The sequence below is a fragment of the Necator americanus genome, chromosome II, assembly GCF_031761385.1.
Source record: "Necator americanus strain Aroian chromosome II, whole genome shotgun sequence".
NCBI lineage: Eukaryota > Metazoa > Nematoda > Chromadorea > Rhabditida > Ancylostomatidae > Necator > Necator americanus.
This window is the reverse complement of record NC_087372.1, coordinates 25,051,359-25,069,137: the sequence shown is the minus strand read 5'-3', so window position 1 is coordinate 25,069,137 and position 17,779 is coordinate 25,051,359. Positions and strand designations below refer to the sequence as shown.

At 41.6% G+C, this 17,779-nt stretch overlaps 1 protein-coding gene across 2 annotated transcripts in view; it reads right to left on the bottom strand.

Moving 5' to 3' along the window:
* Positions 1-2,905: 2,905 nt before the first annotated feature.
* The window catches only part of RB195_019391 (uncharacterized protein), a gene marked incomplete at both ends in the record, with an annotated part of 53,706 nt that continues 38,832 nt past the window's right edge, over positions 2,906-17,779 (bottom strand). Inside the window, 22 exons of one of the 2 annotated variants that reach the window (XM_064187216.1) lie at positions 2,906-2,962; positions 3,037-3,228; positions 3,282-3,389; positions 3,703-3,836; positions 3,905-4,025; positions 5,061-5,165; positions 5,280-5,360; positions 5,413-5,539; positions 5,672-5,774; positions 8,015-8,105; positions 8,735-8,870; positions 9,999-10,139; positions 10,210-10,337; positions 10,392-10,493; positions 10,880-10,979; positions 11,045-11,145; positions 14,809-14,926; positions 14,982-15,160; positions 15,224-15,329; positions 16,205-16,376; positions 16,436-16,526; positions 17,397-17,546. In XM_064187216.1, coding sequence (XP_064043098.1) covers positions 2,906-2,962; positions 3,037-3,228; positions 3,282-3,389; positions 3,703-3,836; positions 3,905-4,025; positions 5,061-5,165; positions 5,280-5,360; positions 5,413-5,539; positions 5,672-5,774; positions 8,015-8,105; positions 8,735-8,870; positions 9,999-10,139; positions 10,210-10,337; positions 10,392-10,493; positions 10,880-10,979; positions 11,045-11,145; positions 14,809-14,926; positions 14,982-15,160; positions 15,224-15,329; positions 16,205-16,376; positions 16,436-16,526; positions 17,397-17,546 — 2,643 coding nt within the window. Of the gene's footprint in view, positions 2,963-3,018; positions 3,229-3,281; positions 3,390-3,702; positions 3,837-3,904; positions 4,026-5,060; positions 5,166-5,279; positions 5,361-5,412; positions 5,540-5,671; positions 5,775-8,014; positions 8,106-8,734; positions 8,871-9,998; positions 10,140-10,209; positions 10,338-10,391; positions 10,494-10,879; positions 10,980-11,044; positions 11,146-14,808; positions 14,927-14,981; positions 15,161-15,223; positions 15,330-16,204; positions 16,377-16,435; positions 16,527-17,396; positions 17,547-17,779 lie in introns of those variants that run through there. The other variant, XM_064187214.1, reaches the window with a different exon arrangement.

The window sequence follows — 17,779 nt, the reverse complement described above, 5'->3', positions numbered from 1 at the left end:
CTTGTTGATATTTCTGTTTCATGAGTCAGTATAACGCATTTCACATCACAATCGTTTCCGTTGTGGGCCTCATATCGATGCCTTCCAAGTGGTGTTACAAAACTTCAACGTCGTTTTCCTCCCGTATGTTCGTTATTCTCTCGAACCACTCGAATACTTCACTCGAACATTCCTACCGGTCTCACAATGTAAGTTTCATTGCGCATCGAGCACTTAATCTCATATATTACCCCTTTTTTGCGCACTAGCCTGTTTTTCCGTAAAGACAAATAACACATCTTCCACAGATGCAGTATCTATCGTATAATCTGTTTCTAACATGTTTCTAACAAGCTGGCTTTAGTTCTACTTTTCATGTACATATTACTCCCAATGGAAATTATTAGCAGCCGGAATTTTCGTTCTCGATGTTTTGAGGTCATCGTAGTCCAAACCTTTTGTGTGGCCATGTATTATTCATTCGTGAGTCATCCAAGGTCCAAAATAATCGCTGATCTGGTCACATTCCACTATGCGACTAGTCACTTAAAGGCAGCATATCACGATGTTGACGTGACGCGAAACCCACAAAAAGCGTAGAGTTCAGATAGTAGATTATAGAACCTAGCGTGGCTATGCTCTCGTGGAAGACCCCAGCCGTTTTTCTACGACGATATTCCTAAGACCTTAAATCGCTTTCTTTCAACATGCCTGTTTGCTTTCATTTTCCCCGCTTTTTCTTGCTTTTAAGAGGTGTGATTGTTTCATGAAAAACGTTCTACTGTTCTCTTGTCTTTGTCTCTTCCTGTTTACTTGGAAATGCTCTACTACTGCTGAACGCTCAACGATGTCCACCCTTCAGAATTTGGTCAGTAAAATCGATAATTTTTATAGATGGCAAAGACGCGATAACGTAAAACACCGGTGTGATTTTATCCGCAAAAACTGAAAATTCTGGAGGGCTAAGAAATCAGGAAAAAAAGGCGAATACCACAAAAAAAGTCCTTTCGTTGATGTTCTAAGGAGAAAAAAAACATCCTAGCTGTCAATGTTGATCATCTCTTGAGCTGAATCGTTTTACTTTACGGTAATTTTCAACATCTCCGAAGCCTTGGAACTACCGAACCTGGGTGACTTAACTAAACCTTCGCAATGACTGTTAATTACAAATGTGTCACTATCACTGTCATTTTCAAACAATCTATTCATGTCAAGCATCACATCAGCATCATCAAGGTGTAGTCATCTGAACACAATATCGCTAATATGTAGCCACGGGTAATCTTTTAAAGAGGTTCAACCGCAAATTTGAGGAGTTTTGGTTGAACTTATTCAATAGATCTCGCGCTCACAAATTGGTCGATATAGTGAGGAAGATGACACTGAGACGAGTTATGAAAAGAAAAGACGAAAGAGACCCTATTCCACCTCTTTTGCGTCTTCGTCGATTTACCGATTTCACTGTACTGGTGTAAAAGAAGTAATAAGGTGGTTGGCGTCTCCAATCCACCAACAACACTTTCGAATGATTGTATTAAAATTGTTTTGATATGAACTTCCATTAAAAAAAGTCACAGGAGAGTGGTCCGATTAAGCACTAACTTACAATTCCACGATCTGTGTACCACTAATAAGGAGGATCCAAACTAAGCTACTCTCATTCCTTTACCGGCTAACATCTCTTTATCTCTCAATCATAAAGTGATGTGCATTCAGAACGAAATTGCATCTAATTTTCTAATAGTATTCCAGTATGTTTCATATTTTATTATCAGCCTTAGAAAAAACCAACAGATTGTTGGGAGTTGTTTATGAAAGCAACATCGCCACGCTTTCAGCATTCTCTGTAATTTTAATACAACTTCACGTTCGGTTTACGTCCACGTTCTCTCATTCTATGTTTTATATCGTTCTGTGGCTATACTATTTGCGATTTCGAGTTGCTTCCTATTCTTAAAAACAATCACAGAAAAAAAAATATACGCAGATGTGCATTTACTATTAAATTCTAGGAAACAAACTATTAGGTTGGCTACTTATTTTTACTTATGCACGGTATTCCCTTTACAATTTCGTAGTTGCTTAATCAGAAATTGAAGAAAATCTGTCGTTGTATTGATCATGAGTGTTTGTCACAGTTTTCCATCTTTCTGGGAGTGCTACAGTTTGCTGGGATCAAAAGCTGAGGGGCTGAGACTCAAAGAACAACGCGACAGCGGTTTTAAATGAGTGAAAGGATTCAGCAGTTTTCGCTTCAGATAGTGCTTAAAGGTCCGAAACAAGTAAGTGTTAGTCTGATGGAGCGATTTGTGGAAAAAGGTGGACGAGAGGCCCTTCTCCAACCCAAGGCCTCGGGTTGACGGCGAGTAGCCGCTCGAGTTTGTTCTTACACGTGAAGGCGGTAGTGTTGCACGAGGAGGTTTACGTTTACGCACCGTGAAGAGGATCAATTTTCCCAAATACTCCCTCCCTTTGAGCGAGTTGGACCGGTGTGGAGCGTAGAGAGGGTTATACCATGGAGGTATGGTCATGAGAAACTGGTAAGAATTGACGCTAGTAATAACTCCATCCCGAACTCCTGAATAAGAACATTCGGTAGGTGATTGCTGGGCTAGCGCATCAATAATTGAAATGCAACACGACTTCACGTGATTGTAGGGAATACCGGATATAAGTTACCACTGCTTCTACCTGAGCACTCCATCATATCCCACTGTATGGTGAAAATTATTTAATTCGTATTCCTGCATCTTCTTTATTGCTGTACTGACCAGCTACAATCAAAATCAATCAAAATAATTTAATTCCAACAACATAGTTACAAGAAGTGGCACGTCCCTAAATTTATCGATACAGATAAAAATTTTCTACAACTAATAGCTCCAAGCAGAGAGAAACAAATACGTTAGTCACATATAACTTAATTTTAAATTACGAAGCTTAATGAAAGAAGATGACTTGAGATATGTTTAATGTCCCATATCTGAATGGCTATTATAAATAATGACACTATTTTGGCATATTATGACATATTACAATTCAATACACAAGATGCACCCGGCTGCTCTGGAGAGATGACGGAGGTGAGGGTGAATATGGTGTTCTTACGTCCACGTCGACTGAAGTGGGATTAGCTACGGCGCAAACATCGTCAACTGAAGCGGTGAGAGTACGACGCATCTCTCCTCCAGGATCCGTCTGCTCTCTCACGAAGCTTACGAACGCTTGATCAAGACTGTTCTGAGAGACCTGTAAATGTGAAAGTGAACTGAGTGCATAAATGAGGAAGAGGATTATCGCACCGAGAACTCTTGTACGAGATCATCCATGCTTGTCGAAATGAAGTGGAAAATCTTCCAGAGAGCATAAGGCGGTGGGACTTCGAAGTGTAATATAGACGCATGTGCTTCCTGAATCAGTACTATAATATTGTTAAGCAGCTACGCAATGGAAAGGGAGCTAGGTTGAAATTCGTATTTGTAAACCGCAATTGAGTCGAGCGGATTTTCGGATTCTTTCTTTAAATATATCTCCAGCTATAACTCAAGCAAAACTTGTCTGAAGAAACGGGAGTTGCACCGAAAACTAACTCAACGGAATATTAACGCAGAAAACATCCTCTTATAATTCGTTGCAACAGATCACATCGCAGCATTTCTAATTCCACCTATCTTTGCTGGTGAAAATAGCTGCGTGGAATTTAAACTTAGACTAACATCTCACCAGTAGCAATGCTGTAGGTATGCCCTCTTTCAATCTTGTCACCGCTGAGAGCCTTTCTTGCTCGCTGCAAGTGTGTAGACGAAGGCGTACATTGTAACCCGTGCCGTACTTATTTTTAATGAACAAAGGTGTGCCTGAAGGCGAGATAATTTGGTCCATTCTCATGTTGCTACTACAACCGCACGAGAGCAGAAACACTCACCAATGCATCTTATCGCACCGTTGACCATAATTGCTAAATTTCTGCATAGAGCCTCACTTTCGGGCATCGAGTGAGTCGTCAACACTACGCTTCTTCCTCCTCTTACAAATCGGTCCACCGCCTAAAGCAGAGAGCAATTTGACTAGAATCGATCACTTGGTTACGGCTTCTGCTGTAGTTTTATATCTATGGCTGATCGCTAAATCGCTTGATGCGGTGGCTCAGATCTTCGTCAGGATCTTTGTTCTTAACGTGTCTTTCTTAAACATCCTAGTAATGCTCGACCATCTTCATCTACATGTAACGAGAGCTCTCGCAGTATCCATCCATTTATTTCTTTTCAATATACTGCGAGTTTGGACGTTTCGCTTGAACAGCCCATCGACATTGAGTATCCATACGTCTTTCAGCGACGGTCTCCGGGAAACGAGGTGACGGGTGACGTAACAGAGAGTTGTTACTACAGCTTTCTTATTCTCACTAAGCATTTGACATATTCGAGCAGAGCGAGTGGGGGTTGAGCTGGACGACAGTACTTTTTGCAGTGTTGAATAACTTCAGCTACATAACTCTGCGAATTGCAGCCAAATACGTGCTCTGAGTACACTCGAATGACTGATCACGTTGGGAAAAGCAGATGACAATCAGGCTTTCCCATGCACCTCTTATTAAAGGCATCACCCCACGAATCTGAGGTGGTGCAGATTTCAGGTGGAGTATTCGTATACGGGATGGGAGACTACGGAGAGGGAGGTGATTCAGTCCATTTCTTGCTAATTGCCGTAAAAAACGGCCCGGAAGATGCGGCCCCGCCAAGGCTGACGCGCTCCAGTCGAGCTCCTTGTACAAAATGGTGCGCCAAAATGAATGAAGCCGTATCTTCCGGGCCGTTTTTTACGGCAATTAGCAAGAAATGGACGGAATCACCTCCCTCTCCGTAGTCTCCCATCCTGTATACGAATACTCCACCTGAAGTCTGCACCACCTCAGATTCGTGGGGTGATGCCTTTAAGGTGCCATCCAGTCGTTCAGGGAAATAGTAAGTGTTGATAAAAGTGAACAGAAAAAAAATTCTCGTAAAAGTACACAGAAAACAATGCCATTTTTGCACTTGTCTCATATTTATTTATGTTATTTAAAACAGTGATCTGCAAACCTCCCAAATAAGCAAACGGCTCTTAGGATCCATTCCTGTAGTTGGCTCGTCAAGAAGAAGAATTTCAGGATTACCAACGAGCGCTTGAGCCATCGAAAGCTTCCTCTGATGAGCAGATTTTATTATTAGAAAGCAAAAGTGTGCCACAGTGCTAGGAAAATAGGTGGTTCAGCAAATATCCTAATCTTCAGCTAAACACTAACAGACCACCAGACCAACCTTTGTTCCGCCACTTAGTGCATGACATTTCGTATTAGCATACTGCGCGATGTCAAATACATCCAGAAGGAGTTGAACAACCTATGATGCTTCCATCGATTGAACGAAATGGACAAATAAAAAATATACATACTAAATGAATAGACGAGGAGGTATAACCGTGGATACTGCCAAGCATTTCCAGATGTTCCCGCACAGTTAGTTCTTGATACAAAGCATCTGATTGCGGGCAATAACCAATGCGAGTGAATGCATCCGTGCTGAAACCTCAAAACATTAGATGAAGGTGAAGAAAATTTACTTCTTTCTGTTATTTGTTCCAGGCAACTTGGCATTTACTGACTAACTGTTGACTAATTGAACCATAATTTGAAACCGATACTCAGAACTACCCAGGTTCAATTATAGTGTTTCCTAGAAGAACCACTCCACGATCCGGGGTCTGCAACCCGCACAAAACACGGAATGTGCTTGTTTTGCCTGCTCCATTGACACCTGAAAACAAAACGCGATCACACTTCGACATTGAAGGGAGTGGAATGGAAAACCACATGATTCACTACACTATGAAGATCTTATGGTACACTTACATTCAGAAGTTGTTACAATCTATTACTGGCTAATGTTTCGGCGAAATTGCCTTTTATATTTAGACTTCTTTGGTACAGAGGTGGGGAACCGTAAAAAGGGTCACCGCGGATTCTCTGCGAGTGCTTCCGAGACAATACGTTTCCAGTGGGTATGCCGGAGGATACTCGGACATACCTCAACGAAGCCAGTCGTTCATGGATACGCAGCCAACAGTTTTGTGTTTTGTTTTCTTACCGCAGATACCCAAAGAACCACACATTTTGAGGAAAAATGTTTAGGGATTTTTAAAAAGTGAGGACTCCAAACTCATACAATGGCACGAAAGCTCCTGAACTGTTCTGCAGTACTGTGCTTACATAACAGACTATTGATGTATTGTATGTTTAACACAGGCAGAAGTTGACAACCATTTCAGTTTTCAGCATGGGTCCTTGCTTTAAGCCGCATGCTAAATTGTTATATATTATTGGCTTACATATCCTATATTATTGTCTAATGTTTCCGCGAAATCGTCTTCTTCAGAGCCTGAAAGGATGAAGTCGAACGTGACCATCAGAATCAAGCGCCTTATCCGCCTAACAAAGAAAATCCTAAGCCTGCTGTTGGGTCTCATACTACAAGTGGTAGTGTAAGTCTTACTTTAGTGTCGGAGGATTTCTTGCCCAAGCTACGTACATACTGGCGCACTCAGAGAAGCAGCCTTTAGTAGGGAGCGAGTTCCCGCGTAATTTAGAGGCATTCCTCTTTGCGATTCACTTTCAGGTTCCTGCAATGGATCTGAAAAGCGTTCTGAGCTTTTTTCGCGCCAATAATTTTGCCTTAACTTCAAAATCTTCTCCGTTATGACGCCATACCCTATAAATCGCCTGTATGACAGCATTTGCACTACACCGGATCCCAAAATTCGTATAACAAAGAAGAGTGCGGTGATGAACACATAGAAGAGATGGCTAGACTCCTGTGTGTTCGGGTTAAAGAACAATTGGATGACAAAAGGAAATCGCGTGAGTCCGCGGCATTAGGCGGTCATAGGGTACATACGGCGTCATAACGGAGAAGATTTCGAAGCTATGATCACGATATTGACACGCGAAGCTAGTATTGCCAAGCGAAAGGCTCTGGATCCATTCAAAGAGCCCAAAGAGAAATTACAAAGAGGAATGCCTCTATATTGCGTGAAAATTCACTCCCTATGTGCACCAGTATGTAGCTGAGGCAAGAAATCCTCCGATACCAAGGTAAAACTTACACTACCACTTATACTATGAGACCCAACAATAGGCTTAAGATCTTCCTTGGTAGGAGTATAAGGACTCTGGTCGGATAGTCACTTCGGATTCTATCCTTTCAGGCTCTGAAGAGGGCGATTTCGCACAGAGATTAGCCAATAATTAAGGATTGTAACAAACTTGCGTCCGGCTCAGGTTAGGAACACATACTGAATCATCATCATGTGGAGGTTCATTGAAAGTCGCACATGGACACTTCAGTTTTTTTTTAATTGGAAGTTTCCGCACATGTAACTTCTAGCTACATGTGCGGAAAGAAGCTGTAGCTTTAGTATTAGCACGAGGGTAATCCGCACCGCGTCAACGATTTTGGGGGCAGGCTGTTCTGCTTATCATAGTGTAACATAAATCGCAAAATTGTCCGCCTATCCATTCACCCGACGCTAATTCTCACTAACAATGAAAGACAAAGTGTACCTCGAACTTGGGTAATAAAATCGCCATACTTTGCAGTTGGCCTTTTTGCTTGCCCTTCGTACGCCCGCACCGTACATCGCTCGAACATGTAACTCACTCGAGGTAAAGCAGATAATTACACTTACGACACAACATTTTAACAGGAGAGTGGAACAGCATGTTCAACACAGCTCTGAAGCGGCCAGAGATGACAAACGAGGGAATGTAACAAAGAAAGGTTAAATGCACATGCGATAATTGAGTTCCCCTTTTCCTAACGAACGATTGTATCATTCCTTTTGCATCTACGCTGCAAATTTGCTACCTAGAGCGGGGTCAGGCGTGTGATGGAGAGCCTTTCTTTCAGTCGAGTATCAAGAGAAAGCAGGAAAATATAGAAATAATAAAGCTTTTCCAACTGTCAGAAAAGGTATGCTCACACAAATTTCGGAAACCTACCAATTAGTCCAAAGCATTCTCCGCGCCGAACTCCCCATGAGACATTCCGCACTGCATGAGTGGGTTTAGAAAACATGGAACGTCTGTAGCACTGAAATATAAAAATATCCTGCAAGTGTACAACTAATCCAAAAAGACCCTGGCTGTAGTAAAAGCTTAGTACATATATAGTGACAGCTACGAAAAGGAAATCTTAGGAAATAAATTATCGATAAACAAATAATAGTTCACTCGAACCATCGTCATATTACCAAGATACAAGGGGGTTTGATCTTTTCGTATTTGCAAAACGCTGTCTCAGTTGCAAATCAATCCATTGAATAATTGCAGCGACAGTAACCATAACTTCTCACCCTTTTCTAGTACTTGGTAGGAAATCTTGCAATGCCAATTCGCACTCCGCCATAGATAGATAGTAAGGCGATATTAATTAACAAATTAACACTATTACTAATTTATTTAATTAGTTACTTTTGCTTACGTCGTTTACTAATAATAGATTAACACCTCATTTTGCCTGTCACTCATACTCAGACTCCCAATTCTATAACTTCTACAGTGAAGATTTTTTTTTCAAAAATTCTGTAGTAACACCATTTTAACTATATTCTTATGCTTTCCTTTCTGTTGATTTTTCTCATGTTTCTGAGTGAAGGATGTTTTTAAGAGGCTTAGCACCTCTCCATTTTAATCTCGCTCCGCCCAAAAGTAGTTACTCACCACTTCGAGTGAATCTACTGTTAATATGTTCTGTTCGGTGGAATCTACATGACGTACACGCCTTCTTTCTTCCAAAACATTGTCTTCGCCATCGTGCTGATCAATGGGAAGAGCATCGGCTTGCCGACATTTTGGCCTAAAATTATGGATGAGAAAACAGACTTAACTATTTTTTTGACTTTTTGTTACTTTTTGTTATGCTCGTATCTTTAAACGAGAAATACCCAGAAACTAACCGTTGTTTAGGTGATGTCATAGGTGAAGCGAACAAGAGAGGGGGGAATGGAAAGAGATTTATGTATCATTCCACCTTTCATCTCAGTTGTTGATAATTTGCAAGTTGATTGATAGATGTAAAAACAGTAAAAACTCACTAAACTCAGTAAAAACAAGTGATGTTTCTCCCATGAAAAGATTTTCTTTAAGATGTTCAGTCCGTACAGCGGTTGGCAGCCCTAGTTTCTTCATTTTCGTTATTCTTTATATTTGCCAGTTATAGCCTGATAAAGTAGGGTCAAAACGACCTAAAGCTGCGATTGCTTAAGAAGTTGCTCTCGAGGTTACGGTGGAGCGCACCAATTGGGATCGAAGAGGGACCCTCAGCACCACTCATCGCTGCATCCACAGCGCGCAACTGTATGGTGAGGATTATGGACAGGAAGACTGATCGCGCGGTATTTTTTTGGGGGATTGGAGCTGCTGTCACGCTGAACCCTTTTTATATGAGAAATTCAAACACCGCATCTCTTTGTATGGCAATCAAGAGTGGCCTGCCAGATTTTGCGATCTGGAGACACGTCGCAGAATCTGGCAGGCCATTCTTGAATTTCAGATTCAGAAGCAACGCTTCCTCAACTTCAAGAAAACAATAGTAATAGGAGAAGCAAACACGGGAAAATTAAACTTCTGAGGATAATAAGGAAAGAGGAATTTTTTTCACTTTGGGGTAATTTAGATGGAAGAATGCTCAGATCAGTCGCCAAAAGTAAAGAGAACTTTAGCTCTTTGATATTCGATGTTGAAAAAGCCCTTCTCTGGAATTTCTGACCGTACATAGTGTTCCTCGACTAATCACAGAAAAGAAACCCAGTCATTCAAGACGAAAGCACGAGGACCATTCGTCTAAGCGGAAATCAAAGCCGTGGAGCAGACGAGCATAGTCACTGATTCCAAAAAAAGTAGGCATGCCCTCAAATCAGCATAGTAATATAATCAGTGTAGATAGAGTCGATCCCAAGAGTAACTTCAAAAAGCTATCACCCACATTTTTGCAACATTTGCAAAGAAGATTGTAGCAATGCCCGAAATCACTGCAGTCAGAGACATTGCACCAATGTACTTGGATAAGATTCCACTTCCCAACGCGGAGGTGATGTTCCACCATTGCCCAGCAAATGCATAGAAACTTAACAATTGTTTATTTGTGTTTTATGTAGAGGTGAAAGATTAAACTGTCATCTCACAGCTTCACTTACTTGTTGTAATACACATTAAGAGCCGAATCAAGCATACCACGACCGAAAGCGAACGGAGGGAAGATGGCAAAGATGTATCGTGTCACACCGTCTGCCGCAGCCAAGGTCTTGGAATCTACTCCAAATAACTGAAAAGCAGATTGTGAATGTTTCTGCAAAGAGAAAGAGAGTAAGGTCGTAACCTGTAAGCAAAATGACGTAAAGAGCAGGAACATCGATAAGAATAAGGAACCCATAATGAGCACTATGTATGCTGTTGATGCAGCAGAAAATCCGAAAGAAAACTGAAATAAAAACATATTTTGAAATGGTTGCGTGCAGCCACAAAAAAATACTTTTGAATGGTAAGAAAATAACGACAGGACGTGGAACTGATTGCTTTACGTAGTGCTTAATTCTCACTTGTCCTCCCCAAAAAATCCGCGGCTTCAATTTAAACTGATCAGCTTGTTCGGTGTGATTAACACTAAAAATATCTCTTCAACCGTTTTTGCGCTCACTCAAGAATCTACGGATTTGAAAAGACTAAGTAGTCGCTGGTCAGCAATTAGCGAATGCAGAATGTTTACGGCTCTGTGCTTCGCGTTTGGCTCGCTCCCTGTTTATGGTGGTTGTTAGGACTAAGAACGCTCGACTATTCACTTAAAAGGTTGTCCGTTTTTCTACTCACCATATAGACCGAAGGAATTGATGAGATTCCGAAAAGGGTCATTAGAACAGCAAATGCTTGAATGGTTGCTAAAGACGAGTAAACAGAAGTACCGAGAACACTGAAAACAAAGTAGTGAAGAACGTGCAGCGATTTGTTTCTTATCTGTTATAAAGTAGTACATACTAAATAACTAGTAATGTGCACGAAGCAGTGAACATGTACATTAAGACATCACAAATGTAATTCGTTGTCCAGTATAAAAAAGGTGAAAATCCGGCCATGTGCTGAAATATATGATTGAAGAGCGAGATAAATTTGGCAAAGCTGAGTTGAAGCAGCAAGTTCTTGTTGCTTGCTGTTGTTGTTGCTATAGATAATTTGAGAGAATAATTTGATATGAGAGAATAAGAACCCGAGAAAAGTTTATATTCTGCTATGGCAGTATAGCGGCAAGATAAAGAGGTGTTTGCCTGTCTTAAACGCGTCGATTTTAAGAAAAAGGGAACATTTTAGTACCTTGCTAAATCGACAAGCGCTGTCTGTGCCTGAGCTCGTGGACGCCCAACGACCAACGTACACCATGATCAACGAGGAAGAAATGGCGGAGTCGAAGGTTCAGGTGTGTATCCAAAAAATGAAGAATTGAAAATTTGGCGAAGACGATGGAATTAGCGCGGAAGTGTTGAAATCTTTTCACCCTTCTGGGATTCGTGAGATGACGAAAATCATCCCTACAGTATGAATTCACGAAAGGATACCTCACTCCTAAAGTCTATCATGATTCCTCTTCACGAAAAGCTATCCGTCAGGATTTATCAATGAATGTCATTGCTGCGTGTAATGTAGAAGGCTATGGAACGGTCATCATGGATCGACTAATCCGACTTCGCGAAGAAACTACCAGCGACGAGCAAGCCGGTTTTCGCCTCTGCCGATCGACGATTGATCGGGTATTTATTGTGAGGAGAGTGACTGAAGTATGGCAGCGGTATTTGGAGCCTCTATAGTTAGCATTTTTGGGATTCGAAGCCCGGCCGCTTTCGACTCTCCTCATCAAGGCCGTCTTCTCAACGCGTTTCGCGCCAGTAGAGTTACAAGTAAATTCGTACGCTCAATTAACGAAACGGGTAGAAGATCAACTGCTGCAGTGAGATCATCGGTCCTAGTATACCATTCGAGATGGAAGTTGGAGGCGGGATCCTTTCTGTTCAACTTTGCCGTCGACATAATACGAAGAACAGTTAAACAGTGTCCCGCCGATGTAATTTTAGCACCATCTATCCGTTGTGGATTTCGCCTCTTGGTGGATTTTGATTACGCCGACGATTTAGTAATATTCGCTTCTAATAACAAGGTAAAATAAAACATGTTAATCTTGTGTCGAAATTAGCTGAGTCCTACGGATTGAGACTCCGCCTTGATAAAAGCAAGCAGATGTGGATGAAATCGAGACCCTCAACGGACAAGTTATCAATGTCGTAGATACGTTCTGTTATTTGGGCTGTATGCTGAAAAATGATGGCAGCTACGAGAGTGATATTCTACAGAAACTCGTTAACGCCAATTCGTGATTCAATTCATTGACCAAATACCTGTGGTCAACCACCATCGCCAACGAAGTCAAGCTGTGAATCGATCTATTTGCAACTTGCCCTATTATGATGTACGGATTGGAGACTTGGGCAGCGCCGTAAACGGTGATGGACAGGCTCGACTACCATAAGAGAAAGCTGTTTAGAAGATCGTTATGCTACTTTTGATAGATGTGCGTCATAACGAAGAACTTTACTCGGAGGCGGATACGGTGGATGAACAGTGGAAAACATCAACATCTTTCTGGGCTTCTAAAGTAATCACGGAAAGCCGCCTCCACTTTTTCGGTTACGTTACGAGGCGACCGTTTGACCATCTTGTCCAAGTTGTCCTAAGGATGCGTTCAGATCCTAACTGGAAAGGGCTCCCTGCTCGCAAAACAAAGTTCTGGACGGAGGCGGTGAAGGAAGATATGAGGACACTTGGCACTGACAGGCAGTTCACTAAATGCGTAAAGTTCCACCACTTGTGGGATAGCGACAGATGGGTAGACTCTATGCGAACTCTAGCTGAAGATCGAAGAGGTTGGGTTCAGGTAGTTTAAGAACGACACACCCGCGCGAAGATGCGGATAGCCGCGTTGGACCGTAACACCCGCCCACCCATTAAAGGCATCACCCAACGAATCTGAGGTGGTGCAGATTTCAGGTGGAGTATTCGTATACGGGATGAGAGACTATGGAGAGGGGGGTGATTCAATCCATTCCTTCCTAATTGCCGTAAAAACGGTCCGGAAGATGCGGCGCCGCACAAGGCTTGCGCGCTGCAGTCGAACTCCCTGCAGAAAATAGTGCGCCAGAACGCCTAAAGCCGCATCTTCCGGGACGTTTTTCACGGGCACGAAACGGGGCGGGTGTGGCGCAGTCGGTTAGAGGTCCGTTGTAGCCACATGGTCGAGGGTTCGAAACCGCCCTAGCGTAAACCAAGCCTTTCATCCTTCCGGAGTCGATAAATTGGTACCAGACTTGTCTGGGAGGATAAAAACACTGACTTGATCATCGGCTGGCCCCCGCAAGTCATTGTAAAGGCCAATACGCGTTCCAAAACCTCAACGATTATGAAGGGGCACGAAACATTAGATTAAAATTACATCAAACCGTCTGACTCCGTACATCAGCTAGCCCCCGCAATTCATTGTAGTGCTGCACACGCGTCCTAAACTAGACCCATTTTCTTGGTAGAGCGGTTGATAGAATAGAAGAATTTTGGTTGTGAGGTTACAGGTTTAAGTAGGGGGTACAACTCGAAGTAGTATGCGCTGAATAAGCATATTTTGATTCTCCAAGGTAACTGTGATCGGTTCTACTTCGGCGGAGTTAAAATCCGTCTTCAAAACAAACGAAAGTGGTACGCATTTTGTACTCTGGCGATACCTTTACGAGCTCTGAAACAGTGTGCACATGGTCAAAGATGGGTGTGATGGATTCTTTTCAAAACCCTACTTGCTTGCAAGCCTATCCTTCTTATAAGGTTTTTACAGTCCTATTTAGGACCACCTTATTGAGAGCTTTGTGAAGATGATCATTCTTATGGATGAGATTGAAACTAAGTTGTGTCTTGCTTTCACATCATAAGAAGTTTGCGTGTAGTATGAGCTTCTCAAAAACAAGGTATGGCCGAAATCTTCAATGTCGAACCATTCACTTCATTCAACCCAAATGTTGGTGAACAAAGACGGTTTCGACCAACGTTCGGGTTCTTATCCTCTCATCTTCACCCACAGCTGGCAGAAATGCGTGATCGTAGAAATCCGGCAGTCGTCCTCTTCAAACTTATAGGTGACTGTGACGCCTTCCATACTTCTTCAGAGTGGTACAGCATAGTATGACGAATGTGAGTATAATTTTCGACACGCATCTTTACGAATAGGGCTGTGAAGAACGCTTTTATAAAAAAAAAATAAAGAGCGAAATGGGATCTTTCGTGGTAAAAATAACTGCTAAATATCGCAGATAATTATGAACCAACCCAATATTTTTGTTTCCGTGCATTGACTAACTACACACCGACACACAAAACATGATAGATATTACTATCACAACGAGTTGTTTTGGATGAAGAAAATAGATATCCGTTGCAAATATGTTGCATCATGTGCAAAATGGCCACTACTCCCGAAGTATGCTGTTTCTTTCTTTCTGATCCTGTCTAATTTTATTCCACGGATTGTGCAGTGGGACAACTGGAGAAGCCTATGCTACTTATGATGGGAACTCAGTTTCAATCTCATCGGCAAGAAAGATTATCTTCACAATGCTCTTCATAGAGTGATTCTTCTCATCAAAATTCAATCAAATACATAACTACTAGGTTTTTTTTTCGTCTTCAGCAAGAAATTCTGGCAAACAAACTACCTGAAGATGAAGTGCTGATGATGAACGTTCCGAAACCAACAGGAAAACAAAAGAAGTGGGGACGAAAATTAGTGCAATAACAATGAACATGGCAATTAAGACATCGTTGTTTTGCAAACTGAAAACGATCCTCGTTGAAGACGTAACTTCTCCGAAGCAACCGGAGAACTCACATTTGTTCTACACTGAACATAATTTTATCAGAAGGAAGAGGATGATTGGTGAGTCTTATTGCGTACGCTCCCGGATTAACATTCGCACCGCTTCGACGTATCGCTGCTCTCAGCAATGTGTTGTGCCAGAGGTTCAAATAGATGGGCTGAGAATGGAAAGCACGGTTGTCAAACAGAACCTAAAAAAACTCACACAGAAAATGCTCGAAAATTTCTGGGGGAGCAAATCACGGATGGCAAACCTTTGTCACGTGCCTAACTGCTAGTTTGCGCAAGAGCCTGTGTTTTCCTACTCCGTAATCAAATGGAACGTTCGGATTTTGGAACCCCAAACCGAGACCACCAAACCTAAGAAAGATATGTTGAGGAAGATTTCCTGGGGGACTAATACATCTTTAACACATGGGAATACACCTATGTAGGTGCTCACAAAACATGACTCGCACATCACTTTTTCTTCTCTTTTTTCTTGAACTAACTAACGTCAACTCATTCTGCTTTACTTGTTCCGGAGCAAAAGGGACCCTTCCTATTTGTTTCTTTCAACCGCAGCGAAGTTTTGTGTAAACCAACAACATTAACATCAATCAAATAAAAATGGAAAAGTGAAAGTGGGATGAAAAAATAGGCTTTAGAAAATGAAAGGGACTTAAGGTTATTTTTGGTAACATGCCTTACATGGGATTTATCTTTAGCAGAAAAGTGGAGCAATTATGGAAGTAGTGCTACCTAATTGTAAAGCAATGGCAAGTGCAGTTTTTTCGTGGATAATTCATTTGAATACACTTGAATCTTTGAAAAAAAAAAGGCGCACAAAGCTCAGCAGCGAGAGATGACGCTAGACCGAGATGAAAAACTAGTCAATCTGTGCAAAAGTCTAGATGCAGAAGACCTTCTTTGGTTTTCTTCCAATGCCTTGTTGTAAGAACGTTGCGATCCTGTGGATATGCATGTAGCATTTGACTTTTTCGTAAACCGCACCTTCCGGAAGTAAGCAGAAAAATGAGTGGTTCTTTGAAATTTTCATTGCGTCTGGAGCAAGGGAAAGCAAGGCAACTAAGCTATTTTGTAATGAATGATGATAGTCAAAAACATATTCAAATTTTATCTCTTGTTTGAGATCATTTCCTAAAAAATTGCTTTTGAAAGATACCTTCTGAAAAAGCTCACAACCACTCGGGAGTTGTACACCGGCACAATATTAATGATAACTGAAAAATTACCCAAAGCTAGCGTTCTTCGAAAATCCTTTAGTCCATGCAGATATGTCAAATCCAGACACGTCGTAGGGAACGGACCCACTAAGCCCAAATGCCGTTACGTTCGTTTGAGGAAATGCGTCACATGCTTCCACAAATTTCCACTTCTCACAGCGGCAAGAAGCGTCCGACGAGTCTGTACGACAGCAACACTCATCCATAAAAATAGCGAAGTCAAGGAAGTCCAACGCTCACCACGATTATCAGGAACTTTGAACTGAAATAAACTGCCCGATCGAGTGCAGGCTGTGCATGATAGGAAGAAGCAGTGTCCATCGAAATATCTCTAAAACTAATGCTTCACTGTATTCAGCATTTCTTCGCTTGTTTTACAGGAAGATTTCTGGGTTGACAACTAGGAGTATTGGGCCGCGATGATAAAAGACAAGTGTGAAGTGAGTGTGATATCAGGAGAAAAGTCAGAAAGGTAAAGAGCATCCGAAAACGCAGTTGTGGTCCTTCAGAGTGCCTAGTCGAAACGTTGCAACTACTTTCTATATATAAGGGCGGACAAATGATGCAAAATACACAATATTCATCTTCTTTATCATTTTTTACCTGGTCACAATCGTCTTCTCAGCCGAATAAAAAATGTACAAAATGTATTTGGAGAATGCCTAAGCATCGTGTTTTGTCTGTCGTCAAGTTTTGGTAGCTTGGGATTCGAATTGTCCAAATGTTGATCCAAATTGACCCCATTTTTTGAGATTTTAAAATCAATAAAAGAGAGTCATGTTGGTCGTTAGAATGGCATTGGAATCTGCGGGTCTTTCGCACACCGGAAGTTCCTCTCGCTTTTCAAGAACCGCTTCATTTTCCTTTATTTGCACATAAGGTGTCAAGCGGGTCAGTTTATTCAAAAAACAGCGAAGGCAAATGTGACCGTGAACGGAGACCAAAAATGATGTCGACCTCGCACCGCTTCTCTTTTTTGAGGTTAGTGAGGAGCCTCAAAAGCCTCAGCCTAATCTTTTTTATTATTTATTATTTTTTATTTTTTTCTTCAAAAAGAGCTTCTAAAAGAGGAGTCACGTTTTGGTGAATAGGTAGCGTTACTATCCCCTCTCTTTTCCTATTTTTGTTCCTAGTTCCTATTTTAAAACTTATAAGAGAAAGAATTCTTTGTCCCTAAAACAAAACCTCGACAGCAACCGACCAGGTCGACTAGTCTCAAAAGAATTTCTTCTGACGTATTCGCCTGATTCGCATCGAGCCACGTCAAAGAGGTGTCTCTGACAGCACACACAGATCCTGGACCAGCTGGGTTGAAAAGCTGAGTAACTGCAGCTCCCGAATCTATCAAGTACTGAAAGGATGTATTTTGTTGCACAAACGTTCTCTTTTTATAAAAATGTCAGTAGTAATTTACACCCAGTTCAACTTCACAGAAAGAGAATTTACTATATGTCAAGAACGAAGGTTTGTAATGAACGAATTGCTCGTTCCAATCTATTTTGATGTAGATAGATACTACAAAAGTACTTCTAGGTACTTGTCACTTCGTAGCCCTACAATGTTCTTAGCTTCACATATTGTCAT